The sequence below is a fragment of the Eptesicus fuscus genome, chromosome 4, assembly GCF_027574615.1.
Source record: "Eptesicus fuscus isolate TK198812 chromosome 4, DD_ASM_mEF_20220401, whole genome shotgun sequence".
Taxonomy (NCBI): Eukaryota; Metazoa; Chordata; class Mammalia; order Chiroptera; family Vespertilionidae; genus Eptesicus; species Eptesicus fuscus.
In genome coordinates, this window is record NC_072476.1 from 2,732,637 (window position 1) to 2,749,886 (window position 17,250).

Sequence of the window (17,250 nt, forward strand, 5' to 3'; positions counted from 1 at the left end):
CGTTCCCGCTAACCGGACAGGCATTCCTGACAAAGACAGGGCTTGAGTTTGCTGCTTGATTTTGTGATTTAGGTTTGAAAGTTTCATAGTTTTGTATTTTAGATTCCTTCCCTCCACTCCCATCCTCATTCCCTTAGTTCAAGACTCAGGAAAGGGTCTGGGAATAGATACATTATGAGGAGGGGTAACCATTAGGGGCTCCAAGGGAATGTTCTATGGAAAAGAAACTTTGCAGCCAAAACCGGTTTGGCTCAGTGGATAGAGCGTTGGCCTGCGGACTCAAGGGTCCCAGGTTCGATTCCGGTCAAGGGCATGTACCTTGGTTGCAGGGGATGGATGTGCAAGAGGCAGCTGATCGATGTTTCTCTCTCATCGGTGTTTCTAACTCTCTATCCCTCTCTCTTCCTCTCTGTAAAAATCAATAAAATATATTTAAAAAAAAAAAGAAAGAAAAGAAACTTTGCAGAGACCACAGTCACATCAGGACTACCCTGATAACCTTGGCTGATGTTTTCACAGTTTATGTATGAAGCTTTCATATTGTCTGAGTCTCACAGACATATTGTATGTAAAGTAAGCAGCTCAGAATCATGGCAAATTAACATTTTTTGAGAGCTCATTCTCTGTTGAGGCACTACACTGAGCCCTTTATATTTAGAATATATTATTTAATCCTCACCACATCTCCATGATTATTATTCCCAATTTACGGATGAGGAGACTGAGACCTAGAGGTCAAGTTTGCGACAAATTGCATAACCAAGAAGCTGAGTCCGGCATCAAACCCAGGCAGTCTGTCTCCCCAGCTCAGAGGATAAACCACTATGCTAATGAATAGCACTGGGGGATCTCCAATAGATACATTGTTGCTACTATGGGTCTTCCAACTGCTGGTTCAATTCTGGTACTTTTTGTTGCCATTTTTAAAAACTAGATTACAGTTTCACTCTAGTTTAGAATTTATCAATCAGAGGCTATGGTGATGTAATTGTATATGATTAAAATTACATCAATCAAGTCTAGATAAGAATCCTCTACATTTACTAATTTAAAAATTGTTGAATACATTTACTGATTTCCTTTTTTAGAGGTAGCCATTGCTTAATAACCATTGGACACATCTATTGAATATACTGAGGAAAACTTGCTCCTTTCTCTGGTACTCCACAACATTGTTAAGAAGCATAAAAACTTAAGTCAACGAAAACATGATTACACGAGTTCTTTTTAGATTGTTAATGCTCAGGGAGAGGACAATGACCAACAGTACCTGGCATGTTTTTTTTTTTTTTGGTCTCTAGAGGTCCAAGTCTCTCTCCCTAGGGGTTCTCTTTACACTCTACTTTGTATTTGAAAAGAAAACATGAAAATGCCATAATTTGTAGCTGATAGGAACAATTACAACAAAATCTCCCTTGCCTAGAACTCTAGATGGAAAAGTGATCCAGTCAAGATTTTGGGCCTGTGCAGTGCTGTGACTCAAGCTAGGCAGAGCTCAGCACAGAGGGCGTCATTTAGTCTTTTGAATATCACTGCCTGCATGCCAAAGCCACATGAGAAAGGATATTGGCTCACATGTTTTTGTGTGTTGTATGTGCCTCCTCCCCTCTCCGTGCTGGATAATTAAGTTTTTACTATGCAGTAGTGGCGTTCTAGTTCTAGTAGATGAAGGAAGGGGGCGGTTCCGGAGGGCAATCACAACTTCTGCTTAGCACGTTTACTTTGCTGTCTCCTTCCTCTTCATTTGTAATCCAGGAGGCTCTCTGAAGAGAGCCAGCGAGACTTCTCAGATGGAGCGAAAGACCACGGGCTGGGATATCAAGCGCTATGAAAAGGTCTGCTATTGAATTTGCTCATTTGATCACACTGTGCTTTGGTTTCTTCTTGGGCTCGCTAAGTGTAAATACGTGTGTTTGAGTAGTTTGTGATTATTACAGAGTATTATAATGGGTGAGCGGTTAATTCTCCAGGCCCGCTGCTCAGGTATAAAGTGAAAACCTGCTCCTTTTGAGATACTAGGCTGTGGCAGTCAGCTGATGTCCAATCCTTCAGACGACAGCAGCCATCTGGTTGCTTCTTGTTGATGTGACACGTCTCAGTCTCTAAGCTGCAGTTCATCAGGCTTATAGTTGGGGGACATACCTATTTGTCTCCTTTGTTTTCAGAAATGAAATATGTCATTTTATATACTCTTGCAATTTTGGCCCTCCCCGCAACCCACCTCCTTTAAAGGTTTTTGTTTTGTTTGGGGCACAAAGTTGCTTTATCTGACACTGATCCCAAGAGACAGGAGGGAGAGATGACATGGTAAATAAACTGAGTTATTTGGACTTCTTACTATAGTTCCTTTTTAACATTTTTTTTATTTCAAAGAGAGAGGGAAAGATTTAAACATCAATGATGAGAATCATAGATCAGCTGCCTCCTGCATGCCCCCTTCTGGGGATGGAGCCTGCAACCTGGGCATGTGCCCTTGACCAGAATCGAACCTGGGACCCTTCAGTCCGCAGGCCAATGCTTTATCCCAGTGGTCGGCAAACTCATTAGTCAACAGAGCCAAATATCAACAGTACAAAGATTGAAATTTCTTTTGAGAGCCAAATTTTGTAAGCTTAAACTATATAGGTAGGTACATTGTTATTAACTTAATTAGGGTACTCCTAAGCTGGCCTTTGCTAAAAACTCAAGGGGCCAAAGACCCGCATGTGGCTCGCGAGCCGCAGTTTGCTGACCACTGCTCTATCCACTGAGCCAAACTGGCTAGGGCCACTGTAGTTCCTCTTCGATGACTTGGGCCAGGACCATGAGAGGTCTGAGCCAGATTTAGTAAGAGGCAGGTCTTTGGGGCGTGGCAGGAAGCACTCAGGGGGTGCAGGGGAAAGAGAACCCAAAGCACCTTCCCCTCCGGCCCCACCCGGGACCTTCGGCAACAAGATGCCCGTTAGCGAAAGGTGCCAACCCGAGATTCTGAGACGCGAACAAAAGTGTTTGTGGGTAAAGAACAACTTTGTTTCATAAGTAACAGCCTTTGAAGTGCAACATTGGAGTTAACAGAAAGGCTGATTTCTTTTGAACTAGGATAAAATGCATGTACATTATTTCCAATGAGGTTAAATTAAAAGCATTTTCTAAACAAATCCAGGAATGTGTTATAGTGAGGGACTGCATGAACGGCCCTGCCCCTTAGTTGCAGCTTGCTTGAACACAGTTGCAGCAGGAACTTCAGACACAGGAACACAGCGTAACCCTTCGTAATCCTTCAGTTTTGAAACGTTGCTAGGTCTCCAGGAGATATAAATGGCCAAAGAAACATCCGGGTAATGCTGCTCCCAGAGCTTAGTGCTCTGTAAGAGTGTTGTGCCATCTTCCTTCTGTTGGTTGCAGCCCCGGACTCTCATTTGGGGTTTTCATTCTTTTAAAAATTTTTTCTATTACTGCATTTCTCCTTTTATTGAGATACAATTCACAGTCTATTCCCATACATTTTAAAGTGTACCTTTCAGTGTTTGTGTTTTTTTTTTTACATTAACATGTTTGACTTTTTAAAATTAAAATGACATTTTTTCAATTAGTTGACATTCAATATTATATTAGTTTTAGATATATAGCATAGACATCTATATAACTTATAAAGTGATCCCCTGATAATTCAATATTGTAACAATGTTATTACAATATTACTGACTATATTCCCTATGCTGTACTTTAAATCCCTATTTTGTAACTGCTAATTTGACTTAATCCTTTCACCGTTTTCCCCCAGCTCCCCATCCCTCTTTCATCTGGCTACCAACAATTTATTCTCTGTATCTATGAGTTTGTTTCTGTTTTGTTTGTTCATTTATTTTGTTTTTATATTTCTTCCCCCCTCCCTGTATTTTAGCCCTCCAATGGCTTTTTTTTTCTTTCTTTCTTTTTTTACAATATACAAAATAAATCTATTACCAGATTGTAGATACAAATAATTAGCCATTTACATGCAATAGACATATTTCAAGAAAAATGATTTTAAATATAATAATGTTACATGGAATAAACATTAATATTTCAAGAAAAGATTTTAAATATAATATTACCAAAACTGTACTAACATAGTATACTAGTAATATCATAAAAGTTGTAGGAAATATTAAAAACCTGCAAATAACAGGATTACTCCTATTATATACTAAAACTAGAGGCCCGGTACATGAAATTTATGTGTGTGTGTTCCTCAGCCCAGCCTGTACCCTCTCCAATCTGGGACCCCTTGAGGGATCCGGCCTAAGCAGGCAGTCAGATATCCCTCTCACAATCCAGGACTGCTGGCTCCCACCTCCTTGCCTGCCTGCCTGCCTGCCCCTAACTGCTTCTGCCTGCCAGCCTGATCATCCCCTAACCACTCCCCTGCCAGCCTGATCAATGCCTAACTGCTCCCCTGCTGGCCCTATTGCCCCTATCTGCCCTCCCCGGCCATCCTGGTCACCCCTAACTGCCCTCTCCTGCTGGCCTGGTCGCCCCTAACTGTCCTCCCCTGCAGGTCTGGTCGCTCCCAATTGCCCTCCCCTGCTGGCCCGGTCACCCCTAACTGCCCTCTCTTGCCAGCCTGGTTGCCCCTAACTGCCCTCCCCTGCCAGCCTGATCACCCCCTAACCACTCCCCTGCCAGCCTGATCGATGCCTAACTGCTCCCCTGCTGGCCCTATTGCCCCTAACTGCCCTCCCCTGCAGGCCTGGTTAACCCCAACTGCCCTCCCCTGCCGGCCAGGTCACCCCTAATTGCCCTCCCCTGCCAGCCTGATCCCCCCCAACTGCCCTCCCCTGCAGGCCTGGTTCCCTCCCAACTGCCCTCCCCTGCAGGCCTGGTCCCCCCAACTGCCCTTCCCTGCAGGCCTGGGTCCCCTCCAACTGGTCACCTCTAACTTCCCTCCCCTGCTGGCCTGGTCCCTCCCAACTGGCCCCCCCCCCCCTTGCTGGCCTGATAGCCCTCAACTGCCCTCCCCTGCCGGCCATCTTGTGGTGGCCATCTTTGACCACATGGGGGCAGCCATCTTGTGTGTTGGAGTGATGGCCAATTTGCATATTACCTCTTTATTATGTAGGATAGTTTTTTCCCTCTGGCTTCTATTTTTGTTCATCAGTTTATGTTGTTCATTATATTCCACAAATGAGTGAGATCATGTGATAACTTATCTTTCTCGATGGGCTTATTTTGCTTAGCATAATGCTCTCCAGGTCCATCCATGCTGTTGCAAATGGTAGGAGTTCCTTCCTTTTTACAGCAGCGTAGTATTCCATTATGTAGCTGTACCACAGTTTTCTAACCCACGTACCTGCTGATGGGCATTTAGGCTGTTTCCAAATCCTAGCTATTGTAAATTGTTATCAATACACCGAAACATGGCTTGCAGGTTGCCTCAGCTGCAGCAGCTTCCAACAAAGGCAGAGCTTTCATTGATGCCTCTTGGAAACCAGTTGCAACTAGCCTGGCTTGGGGGACCAGGCGAGGTGGTATCCTTTCTCCCCAAATTCCTGTCTGATGATTGGGCAGCCCCGGCAAAGGGTGGACGCCTTTGGTTGCGGGTCTAGCTCGTTGTCGGTTCTGAATGCAAATAGGAAGCCACGCAGCTGAGCCAGCAACAGCGAAGACCTGGCAGTGTCCGTGCCCAAGGCCTTGGTCTGAGTGTCGGGGGAGCTGAGACTCCTGCTTCGTTCCGGCCCATCTGCACACCCAGGTAAAATTCTGGCCCAGAGACAGCCACTAAGGCGAGGGAAGACCAGGAGTCCTGCGGCCACCACCTTGGAAGGGCTGGAGGCTTCAGCTACCGCCTTCGGAAGGGATCGCACCTACCCTAAGGAATTAAACCACCCCCGCCATTCCGAGGAGCACCGGCCCAGACGCGGGAGGGCGCGCTCCGGGCGATGCGCGCCCCCGGTCCCGCCTCCCGGCCGCCTGGCCCGCTGATTGGGCGGAAGGAGCGCGCCTACTCGTTCGCGCTCCGACTGGGAACGCGTGCCGGCGGCGGTGGCGTTCCGCGGCGGAAAGGCAGGGGCGGCGGGAAGGCTGCGCGCGGCCCGCCCCTCCCACCCCGCCTCGGCCCTGCGGGGGCTGGATGGGCGAGTTGGGCTCGATGGCTCGAGCCCGGGCGGCGGCGGCGGCCGGAGGCGGCGGCGCGTCCTGCTCCTCGCCGCGGCGCCGGCGGTGATCGGAGCGAGCGCGCGGCCCCCGATGAGACTGCTGGCGGGCTGGCTGCTCCTGAGCCTGGCGGCCGTGTGGCTGGCGCGGAGGATGTGGACGCTGCGGGGCCCGCTCACCCGCTCGCTGTACGGGAACATGACGAGCGGCCCGGGCGGGCCGGCGGCGCCCGCGGGCGGCAGGAAGGAGGACCACCAGGTACGGCCGGCCGGCGGGGCGGGGGCGTGGCGGCCCGGCCTTCGCGCGCGCCGCGGCCATTGTACGGGGCGGCGGCCTCGGCGCCTCGGAAAGTTTCCCCGCCGGGCCCTCGGCCGCGGCCCCGCGACGCCTTTTGTTACCTGCCCGGCTGCGGAGGCCTCCGTCTCCCCGCCGAGGGCCCGAGCGCGGGCGCCCCGACCCTCCCCGGCCCCGCATTGTTCCCGCGCCCGGCGGTGGCTGCGGACGCTCGGCCACCTCGGCGCCCGGCGAGGGCCCCCGCCTGGCCCGGGCTGAGGTGGCGACTGCGGCCAAGCCCGCTACACGCCGTACCCCGCCCGGCGCCCCTCTTTTTGTCTGGCTGAACCTCAGCATACAAAGGGCCGTAAAGAAACGTAACCGTGTGTCCCAGCCGCTCACCTCTCCGGGATGGCTTATCCGGGTGACATTGGCCTGAAGCACTAAAAATGGGTTTGCCCGGCCCTCGCTCCCACCCCACCCAGCCCCCCTCCACCTAAGCGACGTGTCCTCCAAACTTTGCTGTGGGCGTCTGACCGGAAAGACGTGAGGACGGAGGGAGCTAAACCAGACCCGGCCGGAGCGAACCTAAGAGTGGGACGCAGTGGGGCCGGCCGCGGAGCCCGTGCAGGTCCGCTGCAGGGTTAGGGGTGAGCTGTTTCCTGTGACCGGAATGTCGTTCCGTTTGCATTCATTGAACTCTGCCAGATGTTGGCTTGTATAGCTAGCATTTATAGTACAGTTTGCCATTCCGGAAAGCAGAAACTATCATTCCCCATTTTGTGTCACATCATTTTCATAGACTTCTCATTTTCTTCTGTTGTTTTCCTTATTATGCCGGGTGTTCAGCGAGTTTACACTCAGGTCGATTTCATGCATTTTAACGAAAGTAAAGAGTTATTTATCTAAGGAGGTAAAACAATTCATTTAGAAAAACAGCATTTAGTTCTTAATTAGCAAATAGTTATAGTGGTTCTTTTTCTACTTTTAAAAGAAATAATATATTTCCATATTTTTTTTGGGGGGGGGTAATCCCACAGCGATTGCCATTTGTTAGGTGAAATAACTCCTATGATATTGTTAGGAGTGAACATGAAGCTATTAGGTGATCTTAAGTTGTAAAGCCACATTCTTTGCTGTGAATTAAGCAAAGAATGTGGCTTTACAGTCACATAGCTAGTCATTTTTCGATAACTCTGGTGTACTGTAGTGATAATGTAAACTTACCAAAATGTCACATCTCATCTGGAACACAGGTAATGGTGTAAAATGATGAATTGGAAATGCCGTTTTCAGCAGCTGGTTGAAATGCTGCTCTGGATAGGGTACAAAGGCAGCTCATTTCCGATGCCATGCACTCATGGGTGAGTGAGTTCCTTAGCTGCAGGTGTTTGTTCTAACACGTGGCCTGTGACCGCTCCTGCACCGTGCTTGATGCCTTCAATGCTCATAAAATTGGATGGAATGTAAAAAGTGAAAAACTGTTTCAGTTCTTTGATTTTTATGGAATCTGGGTACAATTATAGCCGAAGATACAGCCTCAGAATAGAGCCTTTTTAGTGGTGTACCTTTAAAAATTTTTATTGTTGACAATATTACAGATGTTCTCCATTTTTTCCCTTTTGCCCCCCTCGACCCGGCCCTGGCCCCACCACAGTCCTCCACTGCATTATCATCTGTGTCCACGGGGTATACATACAAGTTTTTTGGTTAATTTCTTTCTGCCCCCCACCTCCACGCCCCTCCCCTCTGAGATCTGTCAGTCTGTTCCATGTGTCCATATCTCTGGACTTACTCTGTTTATCAGTTTATGTTGTTCATTAGATTCCACATGTAGGTGAGATCATGTGATATTTGTCTTTCTCTGACTGGCTTATTTCACTCAGCGTACTATTCCCCAGGTCCCTCCATGCTGTCTAATGTGTCAGGTTCTAAGGAAAACGAATATTGGTTTCAGATACTTCATTTACTTCGTTATGCTTCGCAGATGCTCATGTGTGCATGTGTTTTTTTGTGTGTATGAGTGTGCATGTGTGTTTGTGTGCATGTGTGTGTGTTTGTTTTAACCAGTTCCACTAACAGTTTGGCAGCTAATTTCTCCAAGGTGAAGACTTGATTTGGTGCCTTCTGTATATTTAGGGGGAGATTAGCTCTTTTCCTTAGAATAATCAGTCTTGACATTATTTTGAAATGATACAGCTACATTATGAAGATGTCCATGAATAAGGTTAAAATGAGCACAAGAAACATAGGTATAGAAACCACATAAACAACTGTAAACTTACTCCCCGCCTCCCAACCCCCCCCCCCCCCCATATTCTGGGATCTTGGATTTACTTTATAAACTGTGTTGCTTGTGAAGTAACTCAACTCTAGTGTTTTTTACCCCCTTCAAATTAATGGTTTAACACCAGGTCTTCCGGTGTTCCTTTGTGTGTGTGGGTTCCATAGCCAGTCACCTCTGATTCTTTTGGAGTTGCAGGAAAGTAGGGTTATGGATTTGATTGGACCATACTTAGACCGTTTTCCTTATGGTTACTTTTATTAAGAAATTATGATGGAGGATTCTATGGGTAAAAGAATCCTCTTCCACTTGGGCAATGTTTAGTCATTAGCTGTTGCTATATTATTAGAGCTAGAGATGCCAGGCTCCTTTGAGCCACAGCAGCTCTGAAACTACAGTAGCAGCGCCATTTTAGTAACTTGGTTTGGTGTGCTTGCTTCAAAACTCAGATCATGTTTCGCTTTGGGCAAGCGAGAAGCAAGGACTGACTTACCTTAGAGCAAGGCTATGGTTTGTGGGCCAAACTAGGCTCACTTATTTTTGTGTGAAGCAAATTATATTTTTTAGTGGTTGCAAAAAAGACAATATTTTGTAACATGAAAATTTTTTATATGAAATTCAAATTTCAGTGTCCACAAATAAGGTTTTGTTGGAACAGAGCAACTACATTTATTTACCTGTTGTCTGTGAGTGCTTGCCGTCTGCAACAGCAGGGTAGTAATTGCTGCTTTGTGACCTGCAAGCCTAAAATATGTACTATTTGGTCCTTTACCGAAAAAAGAGTTTTCCCAGAGAAAAATTTCAGCTTCCTTAATCAGAACATTCTTAATTACAGGTTGCAAGGCAGATAGATTGACTTATTGGGGAAAAACTAGTTATATCACTTTTCTGTATTGGCAGACTTGGGACTTTAAAAGCAAATGACAACAGAAACTTTGGATCTAGTCTTTTCTATGTATTGCATCTAGTACTTTAAGTTAATGAAAATATTATAGACCTGTTGAAACTTGAAAGGACCCTTATGCCCCACCAACTAGGTTCCTGGAAATAACAGTCATTCAATAGCATATATATATTGCAGAGAAGAAGGGAGAGGGAGAGAGATAGAAACGTCAGTGATGAGAAAGAATTATTGATTGGCTGCCTTCTGCATGCCCACCCACAGGGGATCAAGCCCGCAACCTAGGCACGTGCCCTTGACCAGAATCCAACCTGGGACCCTTAGTCTGCAGGCTGATGCTCTATCCATGGAGCCAAACCAGCTAGGGCTCAATAGCTTCTTAATTGATGGAGTGAAAAGAGAATTACTATAGAACTCCCCAGAGCCAAAGCCAAGAGAATTTCTCCAGATGACATGCTGTATGGTTTTTTACAAGCACAGACAACATTCAATATCTGCAATTATTAAGGTGTAACCTAAAATTGCAAGTATGTGTATGTTTGACTTTGTTTTCACATAATATAAGCTCAGAACTGTGCTATGCAAGTGATGATGGATTCAAGATAGAATTGATATGATTTGGGGGTTTTTCCTAAATGGAAAAATACTTGGATATTACAGCCAGAGGTCAGAGGTTGTGCTAGGGGACAGATTCGGAAACCTAGCTCTCCGTTCACCTGTGGGGGTGGACTGAAGTCAGGCACAAGTTAGTGCTCAGGGCAGGCAGCCAGCTAGCCAGACAGCCGCTGGCGGACCCCTGTCCTCGGTGCTGCCTTCGAGGGCCGGGAGGCCTGTGCAGCTGGACACCAAAGAGACTTTGAAAAGGGGTCATTTCCTTCCCCGTAACCTGTGCTGAAACCCTAAACAAGCGTTTGCTCCGGTTTCCTGGAGCATGGATCTCTCTCCTGCTGGATATGCCAGGGGCCACAAAGGGCATATAAAATGTCCTGAGACCTTCAAAGCCAGCTCTGTGTAGCCAGTGATGGCGAACCTATGACACACGTGTCAGCACTGACACACGTAGCCATTTCTGATGACACGCGGCCGCATGCCGAGGATGAAACATTTGCTGCTCCTGAGGATGAAACATTTGCGAAATAATGTTTTTTCCTCAAAGTGACACACTACCCGAGTTATGCTCAGTTTTTTGGCGAAGTTTGACACACCAAGCTCAAAAGGCTGCCCATCACTGGTGAAGACACTGCCCTAAAACACCGGCTGAAGGTGGTGAGTTAAACAAGGATGGCAGCTTCTAGCAAAAGACTGTTCTTTAGACCCTCTGAAGCTTTGTTCACATCTGAGGATTATAAAATGCTAACACTGACTATCTGAAAGGAATAATTGACAATTATTTATGAAAGCAAAGCTGAAGCAACTTAATCTAATCGGTGTGAATTGTTCCCCTGCATGAATGTGTGGGGGCCTTGGGTCGGTTTGTACCATTAGTAGAAAAATAATGAATGTTTGACTCTTTATGCCTGTGCTGTGTTTGTTTATTTTATTATGGTTTTATTGATTTTACAGAGAGAGGAAGGGAGAGAGAGAGAAACATCATTGTGAAAAAAAAACGCCTATCAGTTGTCCCCTGTACACACCCCGCCAGGGCACTGAACTCGAAACCTGGGCATGTACTTTGATGGGGAATCGAACCAGTGACCTCTTGGTGCACAGGACAGTGCCCAGCCAACTGAGCCACACCGGCCGGGGGCTGCCTGTGCTGTGTTTAGATGCACGAAGGTGTCAATGATGAGATGTGTGCATTGGTTTGCCTTGCAAAAATGTAGAATATGATTTTTGAGTCCTTAACTGTCAAGTCAATGTCATTGGACTTGATCTGGCTATCCTTGTAGTAGAAAAGATTTTGTGTTCAAGGACCCCATCAGTGGAGCCTTCCTGATGGATTTTAGTGGCTTTGAATACCTCAGGTCTTTGGTTACTTACTGCTTTTGAGAATGGCTACATGCCCAGACCAATGACAGTGTGATTTTAGGCATCCCCTTGAACTTCAGTTCTCCTCTGACCGACCGGATTTTGTGGACCTTGGACAGGAAAGGGAAGGACATCTATAGTTACTGCCTTCTGTTGTGTACCAGGCCCTTTACATGCGTTATCCCCTCTAATCCTCCTGACAACTCTGGGAGGTAGGTGGCACACCCCTACTTTACAGACTTGCTCAAGAGCACAGTTCCGAGGACGGCGGACTTGGGTTTTGAGCCCCGGTCTGTCTGCTTTTTCCATTGTTCATGATGCCCTGCCTAGGAAACCTGTGAAACGGGTTGCCTTCGCAATAGGAAATGGCCTGGCTTCTGTGGCCCTCCGTGTGGATGGGAAGTTATGCCGAGGTGTGCAGAAATACCAGCTGCAGTGTTTGCAGTTCATCAAACAAGGGTGGGACAACTGCTCTGAGTGCTGGCCTTCATCCAGTTTGTATGCTTTTCATCAAGTTTAATGTCAGGAAAAAATTCTTACCTGTGGTGCCTTTTTTTCTGTCACCGACCAATTCTCCAGGTCTCCGACATCAACTGGATGTCCTGCAGGTGAGTCCTGTTCTGACATCAGTGACTGGAGCTCGCGTCCGCTCACCGATTGCCCTCGCCTCGGGTGCTGCCCACGGTCATGGTCCACTCAACTACAAATTCTGGGGTCCCCAGGTTAGGTAATTTGCTAGAAAGACTCCCATGGAGTTTAAGGAGAAACTTCACTTATGTTTACTGGTTTATTAAAAGGGTACAACTCAGGAACAGCCACACAGGAGACAGCAGGGCTGGGGTGGGCGGGGGAAGGGCAGAGCCACCCCTCTCCCTGCACACCACCCTCCCAGTTCACCAGTGCGTTCAGCAGCACAAATTCCCAAACCCTGTTGCTGGGACTTTTGTGTAAGTTTCATAATTAGGTGTGATTTATGTCATTGGCCTTTAGTGATTGAACTCAGTCTCTAGCCCCTGCCCCTTCCTGGAGGTTGGGGGCTGGGCTGAAAGTTCCACACTCTATCTCATTAGCTTACAGAAGTTGCTCTTAGCCAAAGCCGGTTTGGCTCAGTGGATAGAGCGTCAGCCTGCGGACTCAAGGGTCCCGGGTTTGATTCCAGTCAAGGGCATGTACCTTGGTTGCGGGCACATCCCTGGTGGGGGGTGTGCAGGAGGCAGCTGATCGATGTTTCTCTCACATTGATGTTTCTGGCTCTCTCTCCCTCTCTCTTCCTCTCTGTAAAAAATCAATAAAATATACTTAAATATATATATATAATGATGACAACTCTGAAAAAAAAAAAAAAAAAGAAGTTGCTCTTAGCACTCAAGAGTTTTAGGGGCTCTGCCTGGAACCAGGGATAAAGACCAAATACTTATTTTTTATTATACCACATTACCAAACATCAGGAAGTTGGTTTTTAAAAGTAATTTTCTTTCTTATGTGCTCAAATCCTTTATATTTTGGAATAAAAGACCATTATGTCATATAGCTCATGTTTGACTAGTTGAACTCCAAAAAATAATTTCAGAAAAATTTTTAACTATCCCTCAGTCTGATAAGCAAATATCCTCATATAATAAAGAACTAATATGCAAATGGTTGTCATGCCCTCACACCCTCAAGCCGGAACTGCTCAGACACTCAACACTGGGGAGAGAGGAATGGGGACCAGACAGGCACAAATGAGCTCGCGAGAGAGGAATGGGACCAGCCAGGCTGTGGCCCGGGAGAGGGACAAGCCGCCTGCCCTGCGATCCTGGGTGCCAGCAGCTGTGCCTGTGGCCCGGGGGAGGGACGAGCTGCCCACCCCACAGTCCTGGATGCCAGCGGCTGCTCCTGTGCCTATTGCTGGGAGAGGGACAAGCTGCCTGCCCCGCAGTCCCCTGTGGCTGCGGCCAGCCAGTGCGAAGCCGGCCCGGGTCCTAGGTGCCTGCGGCCGGCCAGAGGGAGGGAAGCCTGGGTCCCGGGTGCCTGCGACCGGCCGGAGGAGGGAATCCTGGGTCCTGGGTGCGGGGCAAGGCAGGGTGGTTAGGGGCGATCAGGCCAGCAGGGGAGCAGTTAGGGGTGATCAGGCCGGTAGGGGAGCAGTTAGGGGTGATCAGGCAGGCAGGCAGAGGTGGTTAGGGGCGATCAGGCAGGCAGGCAGGTGAGCTGATAGCAGCCAGTGGTCCTGGATTGTGAGAGGCAGTCAGACATCCCCCAAGGGGTCTCGGATTGGAGAGGGTGCAGGCCCGGCTGAGGGAACCCCCCCCCCCCCCGTGCATGAATTTTGTGCACCGGGCCTCTAATAGTTTTGTAGGAAAATTGCGTTTCTACACTTTGAAGGAGTGATTCAGCAGGCAGTACTTTATTATTTTGATTTTTACCATCAGTACCTCCAGAACTATGTCATCTACCTGATCTGGCTGTTCATTGTTTGGCTAATTATTAGAGTCTTTGAAGTCTTGTTGAAAGTAGGGAGGACACTGCTAGTTGCTGTCATTTTTAGAAGATGTTATGTTTAGTTATCACAGCCAACCCCACTTTATACTTGGCATCAGCAGATGACCGCATAGCATAACTCTGGGTTGATTAGAGTTTGTTATTTAAAAGATTTACTTATTTATTTAGATTGAACAAAGTTGGCATGAGCTTTAAAGGAAGATGCCAAGATGAGGCTTTTTCAGATACTGTGGGTATCCCCAGATGGGGAGTCCAGCCTGGCACACGTTCCTTCCAGTGTGAAAATTTACAGGCATAATCTTTGTTCTTATCTGCGCACCTTTGTCTTTGTGGTCTTGGAGGAACACACATTCAAAGGACTCACAGGCTTGAAAGTGCACAGGAATCTGCAGACGGGCCGCCACGTGCTGCGAGCTCATTACAGCTGTTCATTGAAGCTGGTTGTCTCAGGCGGAACTCCAGGGGGACTGCCCACGGGGGACTGCCCAAGGTCGCAGGGGCTCCCACAATGATTTCTCTCTCGTCAGCATCTCGCTTTAAGGGCAAGGGGCCACTCATTTAAGCCTGGCCACCATCATAATCCCATTACTTGTTTCTTTTGGTTTCTGATTCCCCCTCCGGACCGTAAGTTCCCGAGGCCACTGTTAAGCTTAGATAGTTAGGAAACGCTGCTGGAAAGTCAGAACGATGACATTTTCTGTGCAAGCCCATGTAGGGATCGTAAGCAGTGGGGATTCTGCCTCCTCGGGGACCTGTGGCAATGCCTGGGACATTTTGGCTGTCACAACGAGGGGGTGCTACTGGCGTCTGATGTGCTAAACACCCTGCAGTGCCCAGCACGGCCTGGTGACGGGTCATCCGGCCCAGATGCCAGGAGTGTTGAGTTGAGAAGCCCTGTCCTGTAATGACTTAGTTGCTGTGTAGAGGAGACTACCTCTTCTCTAAGCTCATCCAGTCCAGTTTAATTGGGCGGAATAGTCCTGCTTTTCTTCTTTAACGTGAGTCTCAAGCAGACAAACTGGGTGGAGGTGAAGGGAAGCTTCTGTGAAAGAAACTCCTTCTAAAGCATGCACCTTGACCAGGAGCGGGAGCCCGCGGGAGCCAGCTGCCCCACACGGAAGCCAGGAGGTGCAGAGTGAAATGTGAAGTGCTTGGCTGGGGCTGGTACAAGGTAGATGCTCAGCCAGTGTCCGTTGCTTGCTCATGGTGACACAGTTTGGTGGTGGGCGGGTGGATCCAGCCACTCCTTGCAGAACTGGATGTAAGCAAGGCTGTGCAAAACCCTTGGAGCTTTAGGAGTCGACAGAAGCCCAGTGACAGCTGCTGGTCCTTAGGTTCCCTCTAGGATTTTTCTAGAAAGTCCACATTCTATCTGTTGGACTGCCTGTGATTTTGAACAGTAGTTCATGTGATGGACATTTATGATTCATCTGTATCCGTGCCAGGCACTGAAGTCATTCATTGTCCTGATTTTTTGAAACTTTCTGTCTACCTGGGATGGTTGACACTGAACATGCAAGTATGTAGTTTTTTTTTTTTTAGTTCAACGGTCATAGATGTTACTGAGGAGAGGGTGTTAGAATGGGGTTCCCAACCTAGCATAGAAGTTCAAAGGAACCGTAGTTGAAATGTTTAGGCATGAATCGAATTAACCAGGTGAAGAGGAGGGGAGCAGGGGTGGTGAAAAGCGTAGGGAACAGAACAGGTGCCCTGTGAGGCCGCAGGGCAAGGAGCCTCCCAGGTGTTAATGGGTGATAGGGACTGTCCTGAGGGGAGGCTGTGGCAGAATGGGCTAATCATGTAGAGCTTCCTAAGCCAGATTGAGCTTTTTGGGTTTTATCCGAAGACTTCTGGGAAGTGACATGATCAGATTTGGATTAAAAATTTGCATTTTTAAAGTAGTTTGCTTGGGCACTTCAAATTTCAAAATACTTTTAATTTCTGGAAATAAAAACCCAGATGTCTATATGTGTATTTTTTTAAATAGCAGCTTTATTGAGATATACTTCATATACCATAAGGTCCATCCTTTTAAAATATACAGTTCTGTGCTCTTCAGTGCTGTACATTCACGGTGTTGTGCAGCCATCACCACTCTCTAATGTCAGAACATTTCCATCGCTCCAAAAAGAAGCCCCCTGCCCATTAGCAGGCACTCCCACGGCCCCTCCCCCAGCCCTCGGCACTCACAATCTATTTTTCTTAATCTTTGTTGTTGAAAGTATTACATTTGTCCCCTTTGACTAGTTCTAGCCCGCCCCAGGCCTATTGTATGCCCATGGGTTATGCATATATGCATACAAGTTCTTAGGTTGATCCCTTTCCCCCACACTCCTACCCCCGCCCGCCCTCTGAGATTCCACAGTCTGTTTCATGCTTCTATGTCTCTGGATCTATTTTGTTCATGAGTTTATTTTGCTCATTAGATTCCACATATGAGTGAGATCATGTGATACAATCTACTTTCTGTCTTGGGATTTGCCTATTTCTGATAACTCCAGTAAATGAAATCATATAACTTGTAGCCTTTTGTGATCGGATTATTATGTTAAGTTCATCCGTGTTGTATGAATTGGTATTCCTTTCTTGTTATGGTTGAATTATATATATGGTCTTTTATGGATGAATCACATCTTGTGGATCATCAGTTGGTAAGTGTAAGTGCTGCAAAGGGTCTGGAGGGACATGCACTTCAACCCTTGTCTTTAAAGAGAGCTTTACTCCTGCAGCACATTTTGTTCAGGAAGTAGTTTCTTTTCTGAAAGATGCATGTAGCAGGAAAGGTTTAACCACACGTGCTAATGTTGATGAATTGAGGGAAATGCTCTTAAAAAGTCGAGTTTTCCTTTTGGCATTTGCAGTTAATGGTGCTACTTCTCGCTATAGTTCCGGAAGTCAGAGTCTGTTGTTCTAGTTTCCATTTATAAGTGGATGCAAGGAATTGTTATCTTAGCCCCACAGTTCCATCTGAATAACTTCTTGTCCACATTAATAGAATGTCTCCTATTACCAAGGAGATGGCTTTCATCTTGATTAGTCATTTCAGAGAACAATAAGTAAATCAATGTCAGAGTGGCGTTAGTGTTACAGAGTTCAGAATGTGCACCAGGAGGCCATGAGAATAAGAGAAAACAGTTTATGACCTGCACTCGGCATCCCTTAAGGCACAGTGAATATTAAGAACTAGTTAGTGATTAAGGGTGAACATTTTAGACCAAGGAAAAGA

At 47.1% G+C, this 17,250-nt stretch overlaps 1 protein-coding gene across 5 annotated transcripts in view; it reads left to right on the forward strand.

Moving 5' to 3' along the window:
- The first annotated feature begins 1,755 nt into the window (after nt 1-1,755).
- Nucleotides 1,756-17,250, forward strand: part of METTL9 (methyltransferase like 9) — a 49,571-nt gene continuing 34,076 nt past the window's right edge. For 2 of the 5 annotated variants that reach the window (XM_008152745.3, XM_008152746.3), the window contains exon 1: nt 5,987-6,372. In XM_008152745.3, coding sequence (XP_008150967.2) covers nt 6,208-6,372 — 165 coding nt within the window. In that variant the 5' untranslated portion in view covers nt 5,987-6,207. Of the gene's footprint in view, nt 1,836-5,982; nt 6,373-12,025; nt 12,149-17,250 lie in introns of those variants that run through there. The other 3 variants (XM_028127383.2, XM_054714418.1, XM_054714416.1) reach the window with 3 other exon arrangements.